This window comes from Choloepus didactylus, chromosome 17 (genome assembly GCF_015220235.1).
Source record: "Choloepus didactylus isolate mChoDid1 chromosome 17, mChoDid1.pri, whole genome shotgun sequence".
Taxonomy (NCBI): domain Eukaryota; kingdom Metazoa; phylum Chordata; class Mammalia; order Pilosa; family Megalonychidae; genus Choloepus; species Choloepus didactylus.
The window spans coordinates 53,412,202-53,433,048 of NC_051323.1; the positions used below are offsets into that span (position 1 = coordinate 53,412,202).

The following is a 20,847-nucleotide window of genomic DNA, read 5'->3' on the forward strand; positions in this document are numbered from 1 at the left end:
GAAATTACTTTCATGAATTTCAAAATGAATTAAAAACATTTAGTAATAATTATTTCTCTTTGCATTTATTTCAGAGGTTCTTTGAAAACTTAAATCCAATGGGAAATAGCATGGAAAAAGAATTTACAGATTATCTTTTCAACAAATCCCTAGAAATAGAACCACGAAACCCTAAGCCTCTCCCAAGATTTGTAAGATTCATATATTTCTATGGTTTTTACATTTATATATTTTTTAGAGTTGTCATCTACATCTGGTGATGTCATCACTACCATTTGTGTTATACAGATTATATTTCTGTAAAGACATTCAGGGATAAAGTGCACATATGATGGTTAAAAGTAATGAATAAATGTTTAACAAATATGCCCAGGAACATCCCAGATGGCTCCACATAAATGAACATTATAAGGATTACTTTGTACTAATCCTGATATAATAGACAAAATATTGACAAATATATGTTTTTATTGGTTTTTTTAACAAATATTATTCAAGATTTATTTTAAATTTGAAATTTGATTAATTTAGACATTGACTTACAATATACTTTTTTTAATAATGATTTATTAGAACTTATAAATGTGAGTCAGCTATAAAAATATCAGATTTGGCTAAAGATCCTTTCTTTGGAAAAATAAAGTTTCCATGGTTTTTTATTACTTATTAGTGCCTGATTAAATTTAAGTACATTATCACCTCACTGATCTGAGTATGATCTCTCTTAGTTATAAAAAAAAAATCAAGAAGTAAACAAAAATAGCTTTTAAGCAACCAAGATAAATCTCATAAAGTCTATGAACTAAAGCATATGCAGTTACCTCCCAGGAAAATTTCTCAAGCCCTAAAACAGTCTTTAAAATTGGTAATTTAAACTTCATTAGATAATTTGTTTTCAGTTTGTGACTTTTAAGTGAATCTCTCATCACAGGGAAACAAAGATAACTCTTCAATCTGCAGGAGATGGTAGTTCAGTGTTTTTAAATGCTATCTCCAAAATTATTGTATTTGAATACTACTCAGGGTACATTATCCCCTCCCCACCAAAATCTGCAGTAGCTTCTAATTTTGCAGTGTATCAAAGTCAAATGCCTATCCTTTAATAAGATAGATTAAAACCAGCAAATTAGAAATAAATAGTCTGCTCCAATGAGGCATGCTGATACCACTTTGAGAAATGCTTATTCTTCAGGGCAAATGCCATAAAACTAAAACATACATAGATGAAAACTCAGGCAATTTAATGCATTTGTAAATAACTCAAATGGCCCTGATACCATCACTGTGTTAATAGCATAGTAAGGTATTATAATTTATAATTACAGGCCTGGCTCTTCCAGCAAGGTTAAATTTGTTCAAAATAATCATTTAAAAAGCTAGCGAAATACACAACATATTTTAGAAAGATTTCAGTTCAAAATTATTAAAATAATAAATAATCTGGTATTTCTAGGATTAAAACTTAAATTTATTCCTAACAATTTAGATAACCAAGGCTTTAGTGAAATGGGATGTTAATGCTCTAACCTGGACCCTGTGATTTGAATCACAATTTCCTTATTAGTGATTTATCATCTTCCTAGATAGTAATTGAATTTTACCAGGTACAAATAGAAAAATCTTCCTATTATGCTGTTTTATATAACATGTTTCTTTTGATATGTCCACAGCCAAAAAAATATAGCTATCCCCTAAAATCTCCTGGTGTTCGTCCATCAAACCCAAGACCAGGTACCATGAGACATCCCACACCTCTGCAACAGGAGCCAAGGAAAATTAGTTATAGTAGGATCCCTGAAAGTGAAACAGAAAGTACAGCATCTGCACCAAATTCTCCAAGAACACCGTTAACACCTCCTCCTGCTTCTGGTGCCTCCAGTACCACAGATGTTTGCAGCGTATTTGATTCTGATCATTCGAGCCCTTTTCACTCAAGTAGGTGCTAAATTTTTAAGTGCTTTAAGTAATTGCCAGTATTATACATGCTAAAGGTACAAAAGCATTTCTGTATTATATATATTTTTATTTTGTGTGTGTGAACTTAACTGACCAAATGCCATTTCAACAAATATTATTATAAAAATATAAATCAAAGTCTAAACTCCAGCAACTTTCACTTTTTAAAAGCTATGTTAGAACAGCGCTCTTTAAATTTATTACATTTGACTGAAAGGCCTCATGGTCAAATTGGTAATTTAAACTTCATTAGATAATTTGTTTTCAATTCCTGACTTTTAAATGAATCTCTCATCAAGGGGAAACAAAGATAACTCTTAAATCTGCAGAGGTTGTTAGTTCGGTGTTTTTAAATGCTGTCTCCAAAATTATTGTATTTGAATACTACTCAGGGTACATTATCCCCTCCCCACCAAAATCTGCAGTAGCTTCTAATTTTGCAGTGTATGAAAGTCAAACTCCTACTTAACCCTTTCTCAGTCTACCACATCTGGCTGACATTATATAATGCCTCCTTCTACAATGCCTATGCTTTTAAGCCCAGCCATAAAAATCTCACAGACTCTATTTCTTACCCCTCTCATTTCAAGGCCAGCACTATCCAATAGAAATATAATCTGAGCCACATGTGTAATTACTACTATATTTTCCAGTAGCCACATCAATAAAAGTAAAAAGAATTAGGTGAAATTAATTTTAATAATATACTTTATTTAGCGCAGTATATCCAAAATATTATCATTTCCAAATGTAACCAACATGAACGTGAGTGAAATATTTTACATTCTTTTTTTGTTCTAAGTCTTCAAAATCCAGTGTGCATTTTATACACACAGCACATCTCAGTATGGTGTAGCCACATTCAAATATTCAATAACCATAAGTGGCAAGTGGCTTCCAAAATGTATAGCTTAGCTGTAGCCTTTCGAAGAGGCTGACTTTTATATCCAAATGCTTCTACTTAGTCTCTAAACCTTTTTTTGTGGAACTGTAAAGCTCTACTAAGAAGATACAACCTTTTCTTCATTTGTTTATAATTAAATGAAACCTTGAATCCAGTCACCTTTAACCCTCTCATCACTTTCATGCACTCTTCCCGTTGGCTGGCTGAGCTCAATAAGCAGATCAACTTCTACAGTAGTATTTGACAGAATAGCATCCCATTCTGAGAGGCAGCATGCCATAATTATGGAGAAGGAAGTTGAGAAGCACTGACCTAGGAGTTAGGACTCCTGCTTTGTTATCCCCGTCTGCTAATGAGCTTTCTGATTTTAGATAAAATATTTTGTCTGTGCCTTCTAGAGGGTCAAACTAGATTTAAAATTTCAATTTATTCTCCCCACCTCACCAAACTCCTAAATTAAGTAATAAAACAAAACCAACATTTTTTGTGGGATACCTGACCTAAAATCATTATTTATTCTGACTCTTCATTTTTTTAGTTTTTTTCCCTATAGAAGATGGCTAAAGTTTATAAAGTTTCCCACATAAATGAATTATTGAAACCACATAAGCATAATCTATTGTAAATTCTACTTCTCTTAGTTCAAGAAGTAACTAAAAATGGAAGCAATGGAAGAATAAGACAAATGCGCACATTAACTTCCTTACTACTACTACTAAATCTTTAAAAATGATTAGTCAAACTAGGAAGAGGGAATCCTTTTGGAATGTAGTACTCCAGATCCATGTTTTGTCATCCGTGGCCCTGGAGCACTGTTAACTTGAACTGCAGGAAAAGTGGAGAAGATATTGTTACAGGAGTTAGGCTTTGTGTTTTCTCAGTTTTCTTTATGATCAAGAATTCTCCTATTATTACACTCTTTGCTCTTCATAAACATTGAAAATATCTGACTTTTTGAAATCAAGAAAACCAGCATGATACAATATCATCCATATACTCAGTCCCTTACTAAAGATGTTATCAGCAGCCCATCTTTATTAAGGGCCCTCACCTGACTTTGACCCCACTCCTGCTTGACCCTCTGCTAGTGCTGTTGTGGTCACCAAAGCCCCCAACTTCTGCCCATTATATTGCTAACAGAGTGAATACCAACTTCCTTGTTTCCCTCAGGGCCTGGCAGGAAAGAACTGCCATGCCTACATTCTTATGTCATCAGAGCATATTCCACTCAATACAAAGAAGCAGAAAGTTCCATTCCTTAAGGTTTTCAAAAGGTAAAGTTTCACTAGAATTTTTAATCAGTTTTAATAGTACTCTTTTTTGAATTTTGTTTTTCCAAAAGAAACAAAATTAATTCAGCAGATACATCAGCTGGTATCTGCTGCATATCTCACTCCTTGCTAAGCACTTGTACATCTTTTCTGGTAAAGCCTGCAGTCTTACTGCAGATGAAAAATAATCATAGTACAGAAGAAATTCAGAGTTTAATGCTGAATAAGTGGTGAAGACATAATGCTTTAGAAGTTTAGAGAAAGATGACCACAGAACAGGTAAGAATGGGCACAGAAAACTTTGTGGTGAAGACAGACATTCACTACTCTGCTCCACACCTTGCCCTGACCAGTTCCACCCTCTGCGGTGATGATGACAGTGGCTGGAAAAAGAGGAAAGACCGACTAGCTCACTGCTTTGCTTTTGCTGCTGTAGCAAGAAGGGAAAAATGGTGAAATGCCTCTCGTTATCTTCCTATTTGAAGATTACCTGGATGGTCATTAAAAGGGAGCCAAAGGTCTGACTGGGTTAGTGTGCTGCAGATGGGCTTTATCTCCATCCATTATTAGTAGGGGAAGCTTTGACAAGAGAAAGATATATTCCAAGTATCTTAAGTTGGAATGCAAGGGCTTTTCTTCATGGAAAAGTTGTAGGTGATTAGTTTCTAATCTTAAATACATTTGAGTTTACCAGACTTTTGTGGGTTTAAGAAGTTAGCCATCATTTATATAATTTTTTTTTTCTGTAGGAAAGTACTTGTTCCTATTTCAAGACTGATTCTTCTAAAAATTGGGGAGTATCTTCAACAATGGTTTCAATCCTGCTATACATTAATAATCCCCTCAGAGGCTTTAAAAACAAAACAAAACAAAAAAACACCTACACTCAGCCCATACATGAATTAGACTGGCATTAGCACCTGGGCATCAGTAGTTTTAAAAAGCTCCCCCAGGAGATTATAATGTGCAGTCAAGATTGAGAATCACTCATCTTAAGTCTGGGATTTGTACTTAACAAATTAGTACTAATTTTCTAATTAATTGGATTTCACTCCAAAGTCATTACCACCAAATTTGTTCAGTGCCTGGCTGATAAGAATTCCTAGCAAATATTTCTTGATTTGGAGCACATATAATTTTAAAAGAGGTTTTTTTGTTTGTTTTGTTTTTTAGCTTTTCTAGACAATGAGTCCAAGCAATTAAAGTGAAGAATCAGAAAAATGCCCCAAATTTATCAAATGCACGAATTTAAGCCTGTGCTATATATAAATATGATCAAAGCCTGGTCTATGTCTTTGTGCATATGTGTCTATGCATATGTATAATCATTCCTTCAAAAATATTCCAGTTTGTAGCAGTCATAAGTTTTATGTTTTGATTTCATTCCTACATTCATTATACTAAGTGCACCACCATGTTTTTGAGGCTCATCTCTAGGAGGCAATGATATTTAATCATATTTATCTCTTTCCAATAAAAGTGGGAAATATATAAGTAGTAAATACTGGAAAAGAATAATCCCTTAACCCCTTTAATGTCATAGCCCATAAATAGTGAAGAAAACCATTGACAGAGCAACAGCCACATCAGAGTTACAAAGGAATTTTAATATTCTGAGAGATAACTTATTAGAATTAGCTGAATTGCTACACTGAATAACCGTGGTTTCCAAATAAATATCGGTACATATGGAAAGGAGATAATGGTAGATGATTTGACATCAGGGCTATCTGAGAAATAAGACCACTATTTCTATGTCAGCAATCAAATTAACAGGAGCTATGCTAACTGAACCTGGAATGTAAAATTATCCTTGTTCTGCACAAATAAGTTTGAATAAACAATGTTCCAAAATATTTCTGAGTATTGCCTATTATGCAGAAGAGAGAAATAAAGAGTCTTTAAAAAAATTAGCTCAGTAGTGTTATAGGAATTGTTTTCCTCTCTTAGATATTATCTGTTCCATATGTTGATAATATGAGGCAGTGTAAAATAAATTACTATTTTAATTTAGAACCAATATAGATCACCTGGCCTTTTGTCTCAGTTTTCCTACTTTAATGCTCTTGGGTCTTTGGCTTTTGATTTTCAATTTTTTTCTTAAAAGAATTAATATCTTTGAAATTAGACATTCTAAACTTATCAGAACTTTAAAATTTAAAAATGTTTAAACACCAAATGTTTATTAATTTTAAAAAATGCTTAAGAATAGAGAAGGAAAAAAAAGCTGTTCAATCTTGTTTGGTAATATCCAAACCTGTAATTATTTTGTAGTGAGAACACATGCCCCAAGAACATTTTTCAAAGGTATATTAGAAATCTCCCTTTTATTTTTCAATTTATATAAAATAAATTTGCCATATAATACTTGTTTCATAGCAAATTTCAGTTTATAAAGTAATCTTTAGTAAATGGCATATTTCTATATGTCCAGCTGAATTCTTTGCTTGAATTGGGTTTATATATTTTTTTAAAAGTCTTTCAATAATATAGGATCATTTAGTTTTCTCAAGAACACTTTTCATTTAATTATTTTGACATCAAGTAGTGAATCTAAAAGGAATCTTCAAAATTCCCAATATGATATTAACTCAATTTTAATTCTATTTTTCTTCTTCTCAAAAGTAAGTAGTTATGTGATTTTACTAAAAACTTACAGCATTCTTTAAAACTGGAATGACAAGAATAACATTTTTTATCATAAATCAGTTTTTACAGATAAGTTGACTATATCGATGAAAGAAAAAAAATCTACTTTTTCTTGTTTCCTTTCACAGGCAGCGATACCGTCTTTATCCAAGTTACACTACCCCATGGCCCAAGTTAGTATATTTGGTTTAAGACTCATGATACTCGCTTTGGCTTTAAAAACCAAACCAAGTGTAACCTTTCTTGCTAAAACTCTTCTTGGGTCTGGCAGCATTGGTCCCTTGCTTGCAACATCTTAGAAGTGAGGCCTTCACTTGTGCTTTTATTACTTTTGATTATAAATTATTTGCTTAAATATACTTTTCATGCTTTTTTGTAAAACGTTTTTTCTCTTTTAAAAGAAATATTACATGGGTGGCTTCCATGTTTAACCATGTCTCTTTTCCAACTATAGAGTTCTAAATATATTTTAATGCTCAACTTTGAAAAAGGAAGCAAGAGCATGCATGCGCATATGGGAATGCTGGCAACTACTTACAGTGTCACTTAGCCCGATGACAGCATAAATTGTAGGCAAATCACTATTATTTGACTTTAGAAAAACTGTCTTATAATAGTAATTATTTAAATTATAAGGCCTGATATTAGTGAGTTAAAGTTCCATTTTAGCTATTTGCTTTTAATTTTTACTAAAATTCACTAAACTATTCGATAAATTTTAAGCTAATAAATTAATATTTTCTTACTATCCCTTCATACAAATGGTTTCAAAATGTATACAATAGAAAATGTTAATTATGAGCTAAATTAATTATATATAGTCTCAAGAAAAAAGGTAGGTGATCAAACTGCTGATCTTTACATAACATCAGTACACAAAACACTGTTTTTTAAGTTCTATATTGTTGTAATACTTGATTGACAAAAGCTGTCATTTAATGCTTAAAGGAAAAGAACCTGACAAGTATAATTTTGAATGATCATTTTAAAGTATTTTTGTATCTTTTTTATAGTGTTCATGAACTAGTTAACATCATACCTAAGTATTGTCTTTCACAGTAATTATTTATATACCTACATTATGCCCTTGTCAACATAAATGTCTATAAGATAGGTTCAGATTAGAAGCTTTACTTACCTTTTTTGTGCCAGTTCACCAAACAAGTCGGGTTGTAGTGTGTAATACCTATTTTCGTCATTAGAGCTGCTTCAGTTGCCTTGAGCAGCCCAATCAAAATTTAAATTTTGGATTACAGTATGATGAGCTTCATTTTGCGTACACACCAAGCAGAGCCTATACCTAAGCAAAATCAAGAAAGACTCCTCCTCCAGACCCTAGATTCTCTCCCTAGCATCCTTGAGAGAATTCCTGGGGAAAGACATTGGGGGAAGTAGTTAAGATCAAAACCTCTATTCACAGAGACTAGCCAGGAAGAGCAGGGCAATTCTATACTATTAAAATCAGTCGGAAAAAATGAGCCCACCCCAAAATGTTAACAAAAATGACTATTCAAAGGTTTTTGATAGTTTGCTGTCTCTCCCATAAATCTGAGAATCAGGCTCAGTTAAAAATACCAATGATAGATTAACAGTGGAATGTTATTTTGTTCAAAAGGCAAAATGACAGAATATGTTAGGCAGCTTTTTTCTAAAAATTCTGCTAAGAAATTTCTGCATGCTTTTGTAGCAGTTTGCTTTAATTAAGGCAGTAATATTGGATATTGGTTTACTGAACTGCTTTTGGTACAAACTTCCAGTTAAGCCTCTTCAGGAATAATAAATGAAATAAAATTCCTGTGAACTTTTAAAAAAATTTAATATCCTATAGGATCTGCTTCAGTATCATCTATAAGTTTAACCAGGGGCACTGATGAAGTGCCTGTCCCCCCTCCTGTTCCTCCACGAAGAAGACCAGAATCTGCCCCAGCAGAATCTTCCCCTTCTAAGGTAAAGTAGACAGTTTTGTTATCTGAAAACTAGCATTGTTAACAGTTACATTATAATCCATTTCTCAAATCTAGTTTAGTTGTCTCTGGGATGGGTTAACATTTCAGAGAATGGGCTCAATAGAGTTTAAACGAAGATTAAATATGGATTTGCCATGCAGTAATAATTATTTCTTCTAAAGGTGGTTTTTTCTTATGTTTTCAAAACCCTTGTAAACCTAAAACTATAGTACTGTCAAGGAGAAAACAAGTTTTAATTGATAAAATATGAATAATTTAGCCTCAAGCAGTTCTTCAAAAACACATACAGATGTGTTTTCCTGCATATGTGTATGTGTGAGAGAGTGAGTGCAACAATAAGAACAAAAGAAGTCTGAAGCTTTCTGTGAAAGCACAAAAATGAAGCTGTATCTTAGCGTATGCAAAAAGTTACTTGAGTCCTTAAAAGTGACTGATATGCTTTAAAATGGACATGCTTTTAATGAAAATTCAGGGCTGGAAGAGAACTTAAAGGCTCATAATAGCTATTTTTTCCTCATCTGTTTAAATTTCTTGTCTTCCCAACTGTTAACTTAATTCAGTGGTTCTTGAGCCTGTCTAGAAGGCAGAGCACCTGGACAACTCAAGACACTGCAGAACATCATGAAATGTTAATACAGTAAATTTTAAATTGCCAAATTAACAGGTAATTTATGCTAAATCAGAAATCATCTTATACTAGATTGAGTGATAGGCAGGCAGTAGCAAACAACAAAATTTCCAGGTAAAAACTTAAAATTCAGAAAAAAACTTTTTCCTATGAACTGGCAAAATTCCCTGAACCACACCTAAGGGTTCTGCCAATAGCATGTTTGAAAACCCTATCTTAATTCTTAATATACTCATGGTAATACATAAATTATTAATAAATGTGTACTTTATTCTTTTTTTTTTTTTTTTTTTTTTCATTTGTGTTAGATTATGTCTAAGCATTTGGACAGCCCCCCAGCAATTCCTCCTAGGCAACCCACATCAAAAGTCTATTCACCACGATATTCAATATCAGACCGGACCTCTCTATCAGACCCTCCTGAAAGCCCTCCCATATTACCACCACGAGAACCTGTGAGGACACCTGATGTTTTCTCAAGCTCACCACTACATCTCCAACCTCCCCCTTTGGGCAAAAAAAGTGACCATGGCAATGCCTTCTTCCCAAACAGCCCTTCCCCCTTTACACCACCTCCTCCTCAAACACCTTCTCCTCATGGCACGAGAAGGCATCTGCCGTCACCGCCACTGACACAAGAAGTGGACCTTCATCCCATTGCTGGGCCGCCAGTTCCTCCACGACAGAGCACTTCTCAGCATATCCCTAAACTCCCTCCAAAAACTTACAAAAGGGAGCACACACACCCAGCCATGCACAGAGACGCACCACCACTGCTGGAGAATGCCCATTCTTCCTGAGTTCCTCTGACTGGGATGTACATTTTCCTAGCTCCAGATCCATTGCTGGCAATGGATGCACTGAACGTGCCAGCACTGAGGAGTTACAATGGGAACTCCAAACACTAACGACTCTACTTCAAGATGCAGTATAAGACAATGAATTTTAACCTAGACATAATTATAAAATGAAAATGGTTTTCCAATTTAGAATATAGAAAGACTGATCTAGAGGAACTGGACAACTGATTACAGCTTAAAATCAAGTAAAGGGACTTTTTCCGGCCAATAGGCAGGAGTCCTCTTCTTGTGAAGTGATCTTTATCATCAAAGGGATGGGAAACACAATCTAGTGTCCAGCAGCCCACATGATGACAGTTTTTGTAATTCAAAATATTATGCACTTTTAAAAAAATCTTAAACAGGGATCTTATCCTCCTTTGTTTCCTTTGCTTTAATCTTTCTGTTTTAGAATATTTTCTTAAAAATCACTTAAAGGACTGTGAGGAAAGGCTGTGGTACCTGACCTTGTTGGAATCAAGGCCCAGCACTGTACTACAGTCCTGTTTACAGATTATTACAGTGAATCGAATGGGTACCGAGGCTTCACCAAAGAGGTACTTTTTTTTTTTTTTTAAAGAATAATTATACCAATTTTAAGACCATTCCCTAATCCTTCCCCCCATACACACACACACACACACACACACACACACACAAAATGTGGTGGTGTTGCCTTCAGACAAGAGAAGTTTTGTGTCATTAACATGACAGAAGAACTTTTTTAAAAATGTAACTGTCAAGTATACAATTTACATTTAGGAGACTGTTAATCTATTCTAGATCGTCATTTTCCCCCCTTCTCCCACAAAGGTTTACTGGTAATCCGTGTCATGGCTCATAGCTGTCCCTCCAACCATACCATGGAAATGCAACCACCCAATGTGAAAAGGAGCACTTGCTGGGCATCACTGACACCGGTCATGTTTTACTAATAGTTGGGAATCAGCATATCTAGAATTACCTTGCATTGCCTAAATCATGTGTATATAGTGAATGTTACATAATATACCTGGCAGGTCTGTTTTAATTTAATTGAATAAAGATACAAATACTTTGGCTGGCTGCATATATTAAATTATTATATGGAGAAAATGGTTGATTCTTATTTCTTTCAGTTGAAACACAGACACTAAGAGTAAAAGCTTGTATTGTGGTACGCCTTGGTTTCTAGTTCTGGATGTATGTATTAATATTAAAGAATGATCTAAAGTTGCAATTTAGTATGTAGGAAAATGCTTGGCTAGAAAAGGATGGGTATCTTTTAAGTAGAACCTTGCGAGTTTTTTAGTTTCCTAGGCAACACATATACTGTTTGTTAAAGTTTATCTTGCTTGAGGTCTGCTCTATCAGAACTATTCATAATAGAACATCTATCTACATCATTAATATCATAATATGGATTATTCATTAAGTCTGTGTACTACTCTTCTGAGTCTAACAAATACTGTGACTGAAATGCATGCAACTTGTTGAAGAAAAAAAGTTGTATTAATCTCCGCTGTAATGTCTGTGAAATGTGCAGTATTCCATCCTTAGAGAGTAATCAGTTCATCAGTATCTGCATGTGTCCTCTGAATAATGAAACATTTCAGCAAGTCAGTTAACCCATGCCAGTAGACATTTTTAGAAGTGCTGCATCATGGTGGAAACCTAGTACTTTAATAATTTCCTGTGATATTTATTAGAGCATTATAACGTACATTGCAGTAGTACACTATATAGTCTTTTAAAGACCAGAAAGTATGTTGATTGCGTCATCATTAAGCTGCCCATCCTATGATATCCTTTCTTATTTATTTGTTAGAGTTGAATCTTTTTTGTTTAATATCTGTGCCATTCCTATGCTGGTAACCATTCTTCCCTTTGTAAAATGTCTCCTCTTTTAAAAGTCTTTAAAAAAATAATTTCAAATCCTGTCTTGGATACAGAATGTCCATAAGACCATTCACTCAACAAATTTTTATCTAAGCCTACTTACTAGTGCTGCTACAATTAACCATAACACACATTCCAGATCTCCCATGACTTTTTTAAAATTAGGCCAGCCTCAATGTCCCTAAGATTTCCCTTTATATTGCTTATTGATCACTTCTGTTTCTAATTATCCCCACCAACACTCCAAATAAGAACCTGAGAAAGTTGGAGCCCAGCCAGTGTGTTAGCCTTCAAAAAGGTCAAGCCCTCTTTTCAACCTGCCTGATCCTCTAAAGAGGAAAAACTCAGATTTGGAGTTGTAATCATACTTCTCCCACAGGGAACCATTCTTCCACCCTGTGGTTCTAGGAGACCACCTCACTGTGCATCAGTCTTATATGCATTGTGGATAGGGGATGTTTTTATTCTGAAGTGTGTCATTTAGGTAAAAATATTTTCTGCAGTGGTAACTGATTAGAAAAATTATATTTGGACACAATTAGATGGAGGTGAAAAAAAACTACCTTTGCCTTCTCATGTGAAACATTAACAAGCGGACAGATTTATCTTTTCTCAGAACTAAAATATACTTCATCAGGGATAAGAAGTGGCTGGAAGGTAAATGCATCAGTATAAAATTCTGCTTTTGAACCCAGGACATTACAAGACAGTCAGTGCAGCCTGATTGTTTTTTTTTAAACCACATTCCAAAATGTGGAACATTTTCTTTTAGAAATGGAAATATTCTTAAAGGTTTAATTGTCTTTGGATCATAACATGAAGAAAGTATTTCAAGGCTGAATTTACTTAGTGCACTGATAAACAATAAAATAGAGGGAGGCTTTTCACATCTCAGCACTTTTTAAATAAGAAGTATATCTGTGTTTCTAAATTTATTAAAAGACTGAGGCTCTTTACTCTTCCAGTCCTCCAAATGTATTTTAAAACTACAGATTATCAGGAAATATAAAAGCATTCAAAGTTTGCTTAATTAAATGTTGATGACCATCAGATAATGTGTTCAATAGGTTACTATGCTATAATAACTAAAGGGTGTTTTACTGGATCTAAATTTAGCAAAAAGCATGATGCTACCCTAATTATACTACAGTCATCAGAACAGCCTAGTGAACAAGTACTATTTTAGTTGGAGGCCATATTATGGTTCTAAATTCTTCCTTAATGGTTTTTTTTTTTTTTCCCATAAAACAAAAATCACCTTGTACAAACCAAAAATTAGTTGGTATTTATGACCATGATCTTGATCTTGCCTTAATTCTCAAGTTTAGCTTATTTTATTCGTGTATTTCATTGTTTGTCTTTTAATATGACAGCTTAAATTCAGATTTTTAAGTGGCTCAGCAAAGTAAATCATGGAAATGGGAGAGAGAATGTCCCAATTTATTAGGGTTGTACATATTGAGGAAAACCCTTTTTTTCCCCCTCCACATTTCAAAATAAAAAAAAAAAATTGTACCATTTATTTCTTGGTATTCTGCTGTGGATAGGTTTACTTATTTTTTAAACATATGTTGTGTGACCTTTGTACAAGTATAGGACCTGTTGTATTGCAAATCAGTCTTTACCAGTAAAATAAACATCACAAGGCTACTATTGGTTTGGCTGAAAGAGAATTATGCAGTAAAATTATAAGGGAAAGTGATGACTTTATTCAATATTTTTCTCTTTTGAAACATCTCATTACTTTTAAAATCATTTCATAATCCCTTATACATAAGTCAATGAAATATTTTGAGCTCTAGTGAAGAAGCACGAAGTCTATAAGAAACCTAAACAACAAAAGCACTTGTAACTTGTTTTGTAAATTTCATGCCTTATTTTCCATTTCTGACACCGTAAAGTGCATTTTCTGTCGACTGTGAGCAAACTTCCCTTTTGCCTTTAATGAAAATAGTGCATTAAGTAGCCAATTGCTGCAAAATTAAAAAGCAAGTTAGCTAAAGGTGGATCACGTTTGACCATCATGCAAAGAAGCAAGAAGCATAATAGGCAGAGTCACATGTGATGTGGCTGTAGGGAGAGCGCACCTGTGCCAGATGCATGCCACTTTCCGTAGCTGCCAAATGTGCCTTTAATTAGAACATCTCTAATTTTTTTTTTTTTCCAGATCAAGTCAGCATTTGGGGGTGGGATCAGGGTAGGGGACTTTGGGGTGCAAATATCTGGTTGAACCGACCAGAGAAGAAGCCTTTGTTTGTCAAAGTGACATGTATAATTTTAGTTGAGATGTGTTTGTGTATATATATATATATGTATTAGCACAGTTATTTGCTAAAATAATTGTCAAAAAAAATTGCGCCATCAGTCTTACTTTGATGTAAGAACAATGTGTGGTCTATACATCTGACGTGGCCTTTGTACCTAACCATGTTCGTAGGTAATCTTTGTACTCTGTGCAGCAGTGTTTGGTTTGCATTTAAAGTGAAAATAATGGCTGTTATTTTTCTGGCATTACTAAGATAAATTGAAAAAATAATAAAAGAAAAATGCCTTACATAGCCCACAAGTGTATTGTTTTTGCATGTATTCATTTTAGAGGGCAGCATTTTTAATGTCATTAGTGAGTCTCATTTAGTTCATACTTTCCATATAGAAATAGTTGCTTTTTATCATAGTCTTGCTTTGGAGGCATTTTTTCCTGTATCGAATTATAAAAGGATAAAAGAAAGGACTTCAGTATTTCCTTCTGTTTTAAATCCTATAAATTATAGTTATATCCTGAGGATGGAAATTAATAACTTAAATGATCTTGGGTGTCACTTGGATGAAGTTACAGAAGGCTGAGGCATTCATATTTCATAAGTGAAGATTTAAGATACCGCAGCTGCCTGACAGGCAGGTTCTGCCATAACCAACTGGAACATGGCAGCCTGACTTGCAGCAGTTCTTTCTAGGCTTAACATGAAAAGATACAGTTTATGGTTGTAAACTGTAAAGAATTATGCATATGTGAGGTTATTCAAGGTGAATATGGAATATAAAAACTGATAAGTCTGTAGAGATCCAATCCCCTTATTTAAAAATTGAAGAAGGTGAAGCCTGGGAAGTGAGATGACAGCCAACATCATGTGGCAGTAGTGTTTGAGACCATTAACTAAGTTGTGTTAGGACTGATCCCTAGTATTTGGAGGACTGCTTTTAGGAATGCCTAAAATTCATTGGTGATTTTTTTTTCCTGGTTTAAAGACTCAAAATCTTTAATTTGTACGAATTCCATATGGAAGGCCACTATGAAATCTAAGCATGTATTGTTGATCATATTCTAAGTATTCAATTTAATAGCTATAGGAAAATGATGTTAACATTGGTATCAAACAAAACTGATTCTGAATTTTCTCTTGAAACATCACTTCTTTTGAGCTTTAACCAGGTGGCTTGCTTTTTTAACTTACTTTAATCATGTTAGCTCATCACGTTTTCCTGTGTAAACAGGAAAAAGATATCTACGTGTTTAAGTCTCTGTGGTGCAGCCCACAATTGTGTCTACCCTTTTGCAGATAGATGCAGGCTTCCAGAGGCAGGGGGACTTTGCTACAGTGTAATTCTCAGAAAGCAGTTTATGGCCATTCTAACATTTTAGGGCTCTTGATTCCAAATGTAGGCAAGACAAACTGTAGACCATTTAGAAACTAGTTTCTCTACCTGAATGACTAATCAAGAAAAGGAAAAATCAAGTGGTAGAGTAAAAAGAGCAGGTGCTTTGGAATTAGATATATCTGTGTTCACATTCTGGTGCCATTACTTACTAGCTGAGTGACTATGGGGAAGTTATTTAACCAATTCTGAGTCTTTGTTCCTCATCAATACAAGGGGGTTTCACAAAATAGGTGCTTAATAAATGGTAACTTAAGTTATCAGGGATAAGTTTTCAGTTTGCCTGCCTTATAGATATCTTTTAAAGGGTTGGTTGGTTATTCTGACATTCCCTTAATTTTATTCCTCATTATATTGCATCTTTTGATGTTTATTGTCCTAAATTGGTTTTGAGTGACCTTAATTATAAGAATTTGATAAGGGCCCGACTTCAGCGTTCAACAGATAGTTACTGTTCCTGGTATGGTTCCGATATTAGGAATATAGTAGTAAACAAAACAGACAAAAATCCATATCATGGGGCTTATATTAGATAATAAATAATAAGCATAATAAGTAGACTATGTTAGAATGTTGTAACTGCTGTGACAGTGACTGGGAATGTGGCAGATGGGAGAGGTGAAGTTTTAAATGGGATGGTCAGAGTTGGCCTCATGGAGAAGGTGACATATGAGTAAAGATTTCAAAGTGAGAGAATGAGACATGCAAGTATCTGGGAGAACACACCAGGTTACAAGGAAGAGCCAGTTCCAAAGCCCAGGAACAGGAGCACATTTGATGTATCTGAGGAATAATGAGGCCACTGTGTCTGGAGAGGAGTGAATGCAGGCAGAATAGGAGATGCTATCAGAGGTTTAACGGGTTCCTAATCTTGTTAGGCTCTAGAGGTCCTTGTAATGACTTTGGTTCTGTCAGAGAAATGGAGAGGCCTTAGAGGGTTGAGCAGGGGAATGGCATGATCTGATTTACATTTTAACAGGATCACTCTGGCTGCCTAGTTGAGAATAATTAGGGAGTAAGTGTGGAAGTAGGGAGGCTAGCCCAGTATCACCTTGGACCAAGTGACAGCAGTAGAGGTGATAGGAAAAGACCAGAGGCTGGAAAAAGTTGGAAGAAAGGGCCAGTTTGTTGATGAACTTGATGGTGGGGTGTAAGAAAAAGAATAGTTGGTGGTGACGGTGTTCAGGAGAGTGGTGTGGGCAAAAGCCTGGGCTTAGTGAGTGTAATGAAGAGTGGGAGACGAGGCACTGGAAAGATGTCCTCTTTCAAGTTTGACTCTAAAGAGAAACTGAGAAACAGAGCATAGCTGGAAGGGTGAAGGGAAGATTTCTTGTTTTAAAGATGGAGAAATAAGAACATGTTTGTGAGCTGAAGTATCTGCCCCAGCTGAAAGGGAAAACGTGAGGATGAGAAGAGGGAATGCAGTCTAAAATTAAGTGGAAACCACCCACTTAAAAGCTCGGATGGTTCATCTAGTAACAGCCCTTCATAGTGGATCCCACTTGTTCAGATGAGTAGGTTTATATACATGGGAAAGAAACACAGTGCATTCAGTTTTCCTGCTAAGAATTAGGTGCATTTAATGCTATTATCTCTGAATGGATGAGGCAGGACAGAGGAATAAAAATATCTCTCTTTTGTAGATAAGAGGCTAGTTTAGAGGATTTATTAAAGTGTATATACTAAGCTCTTAGAAAATAACACTAGATTTTGGAAAACAAAAATTATTTGGTTTGGGGATTAAAAGCTTGACTATTCTGAATTAATAATATTTCCCAAAAAAAGCTTTTTTCAGCATTGCTAAATTCATATTCTTAGGTTCTTTTATGTCTAACACTCAGGTCTAATGCCACACATCAATTTCTGATTTTTTTCCCTTAAAATATGTAGGTCTACAACAGCCTTTTTTTTTAGCCCATGTCCATTTTTGAGAAACTAGATCTCACCTTTTTCTCTCAACCCTCCCCACTATGTGAGGTTCACCGGCCTACATGCCATAAATATTCGGGGGCTCAGACCCTGAGAGTGCTGCACGCACATCTGTACATCAAATTAACTTGCAGGATATAGGAATCCCAAGTGTCCCAAAAGCATTACTGTTTTAGGTTCAGAAAAAAGGTCATTAATGATGTTTCAAGAAAAAATTTAGTCTGAAATTAGATTTCATTTTGCTATGCAACTTAATGAAGAACATTCATTTTATAATTCTAAGTGCATGTAATTGATTTTCTGGAGTATACAATCAATAAATTTTTATCAGTTTACAAAGAGCACTGATCATGTGAGTATGTATATTTTTAATCAAAACCTTACTGTATACAATGTAAAAGATACAATGGTAAAGATCAGAGATGATACTGTATACAATGGTAAAGATCAGAGATGATAAATTGGAGAATACAAAAGTATTCATTTGGGTTATCGATGTGCTATCAGTTTTCTGTATTTTAGGTAAATATAATCAAATCTGCTATCTTAAAATTCAGTCTATGGATGGAATCTGTGTGCTAAAGTTTACATTCTAGAGCATCCAATTTAAATTTCAGTGGGGCTAAAGAATCACCTGAGTACATTGCAAATGCAGATTCCTGGACCCCACCTCCAAATATTCCAATATACAATACCGTGGGTCTGAAATACCCAGGAATCTGCATTTTTACAAGTGCCCCCAGATGATCGGATGCACGTGCTACACAAAACACTATTCAAAGGGTTTTTCCTAAGCACACAAGAGACACTCGATGTTCAACTCTCGGACTAGTTTACTTGGTAAGATAGTCCCGCGGGGGGGAATTCTGGAGTCAGAAAAGCAGGACATCCCAGGCTTGTATGCAGACCCTGCAACGCTGCAGAAGGGGCCCATTGCCACTTCAAAAATACATGGCTTCATCTTTCGGTAGAGTTTGATTATCAACCCAGTCTTCCAGAAGACACCTGCGGTCTCGTTTGTAAAGTGTACTTTTCCAGAGGTCTGAGGCTCAATATGTAGCAACTGCCAAGCTCTTTCCCACCCTGACTTCATACCTAATGTGATACTACATTAAGTGTCATTAATTCAACAAATCCTAACTCACAGAAACTGCTCAGTGGCATTATAGGATCCTGTCTCCCCTGTCAATTTATAGTCCTTCTCTAGAAAGATTAAGAAATGAGCCAGGACAACACAAACACGAGTCGCAAACTTTTTTTTTTTTTAAGGAGAGAGGTGTTTTGATGATTGCTGCTTCTGTGAAAGTGGCAATAGTGACTTCAACTTCTTCTAAAGAAACTGCTTTTGACTTCCCTTATGACTGGTATTTTTTCTTTAAAAAAATGAAAGGTGGGGAGGTTAAGTGATGATCCTGAAGCTCTTTGTCAAATTAAGAGTAGAAATTATTTTCTGTAGCCCTCTACCATTAATATTGACATCAACCACTTATTGAGCACATATTCTGTATGGAGGTGTGAAAGCATTAAATATATATATGTATATGGCATAGTTCCTGCCCTTGAGGGGGCATGCATTCTTATTGGCAGACTAGAAAAATACATCAAAGATAAACAACTTATACCACAAGAGGTCACAGAAAAATGAGGGGACTTAAACTGGGTGTTGAAGACTAGCACAGAGGAAGATGCTGGAGAAAAGGCAAGAAAGAACCTGGGCAAAGTGCATGGCCTGCTGGGAAACAGCACTAGTTTACCCAGAACTGCAAAGTGAGAGATGGTAGCCAGACAGAAAGCTTGGAGACATACTGGAGAGAGAGTCCTGAATGTCAATTCAAGGAGTTTGGAATTTGCCTATAAGCAAATAAGAACAGATGAAGAGTTTCACACAAAGTTGTATTTGGGGAATATTAATGTGTTAGAGATGTGAGTACTTGGGGGCTGTTAAATTGTTACCAAAAGAATCCAGGTGTCAGGTGCTTGGGAGTCATGAAATGGCAGCATTAATGGTTTAGAGGCTAATTTCATAAATTGAGTTGTGCTAGCATCAAGAGTTTTCAGGGGATGTTATCAAATAAAAATTGGGGATGTGTGTGGTATTTCTTAAACCTTCCAATAATTGATCATTTTGGTGATAAACCAAGTTTTGAAGGGGGAGCAAGTTTGTTTTATACACCGGAAGAGCCTGTAACTTCTCATTTCACTTTCCATGACCGACCACTTTGGCACTGTGCTTTCAAGCACTGCCCCAAACATTCTTTGGTCTGATAATAGCTCATTCATTTCAGGAAATGAGGTAATTTCAGGGAAATAAAAAGCTTGGCATAAACCTAAATATTGGCAACTCCAACAAGTCGGCAGTGATTCTTTAAGTGTTCCAGACTATAGTTCAAAATGCTAAGGGGTGAGTCCCTATTAGTCATCAGACCAGAAAACTGAGTTTCACTTAGAAGTGAAACTCCTGCCCCTTAGCAAGCAGTGCATTACTAGAGGAACAACCTCTGAATGAGTCGGTTTGAGTATCCAGATTTTGAATGAATGGTGACCAAATGCCACTAACTAGTTTAATATCATCAGTGTCTGCCCAGAAATAAAGACAAATTCTTTAAACCTAATTTTTTTCCATTATGAACATGATGCTTGGGGTATGTCAAGGACACTGACCATCTTGGACATAGCCATGTGGAAACAGAGCATATTTTATTACCCAGTAGCCAGGCAGGCCTTATTCAATGATTCCTTTATCTGAACTGTAAGGGGTTTCTTTCTTTAAAGCTTATTTCTGGGAATCAGGAACTGCCAGCCCCGAATTTTCATTTTGACCTTCTGGTGTTTGTAGGAACCACTGTATGGGAGCCATTAAAGCATTGGTGGTATTGCTACCTTGTTTTCAGACTGAAGAAAGTCTTTTTAAGAGGATGTGTCTAAATCAATGTTTTTTCCCCCCAGCCCATCTGGTCATGAGTGTTCATTACACTCAAGATCACTGGTGGATCTTTGAATCTTAAGTACTCAATAAAACACAGACCCCGGACTGCTCCCATCCTCAGCACAGCCTATGAAGGAAAATGTTTCTTTGGTCCCCCAGTTTCTAGAGAAACCATTGTTCCTTTTACTGATTCCCATGACCATACAGTGAAATTAATACTACTCCCAAGGTTTTTGTCATGCTTAG

The 20,847-nt window shown here is 35.3% G+C and overlaps 1 protein-coding gene across 3 annotated transcripts in view; it reads left to right on the forward strand.

Moving 5' to 3' along the window:
• Window positions 1-14,646, forward strand: part of SOS1 (SOS Ras/Rac guanine nucleotide exchange factor 1) — a 250,299-nt gene extending 235,653 nt beyond the window's left edge. For 2 of the 3 annotated variants that reach the window (XM_037807581.1, XM_037807583.1), the window contains 5 exons: window positions 75-191; window positions 1,671-1,935; window positions 6,909-6,953; window positions 8,609-8,727; window positions 9,684-14,646. In XM_037807581.1, the coding sequence (XP_037663509.1) occupies window positions 75-191; window positions 1,671-1,935; window positions 6,909-6,953; window positions 8,609-8,727; window positions 9,684-10,175 (1,038 nt within the window). In that variant the 3' untranslated portion in view covers window positions 10,176-14,646. The remainder of the gene's footprint in view (window positions 1-74; window positions 192-1,670; window positions 1,936-6,908; window positions 6,954-8,608; window positions 8,728-9,683) is intronic. The other variant, XM_037807582.1, reaches the window with a different exon arrangement.
• Window positions 14,647-20,847: the final 6,201 nt, after the last annotated feature.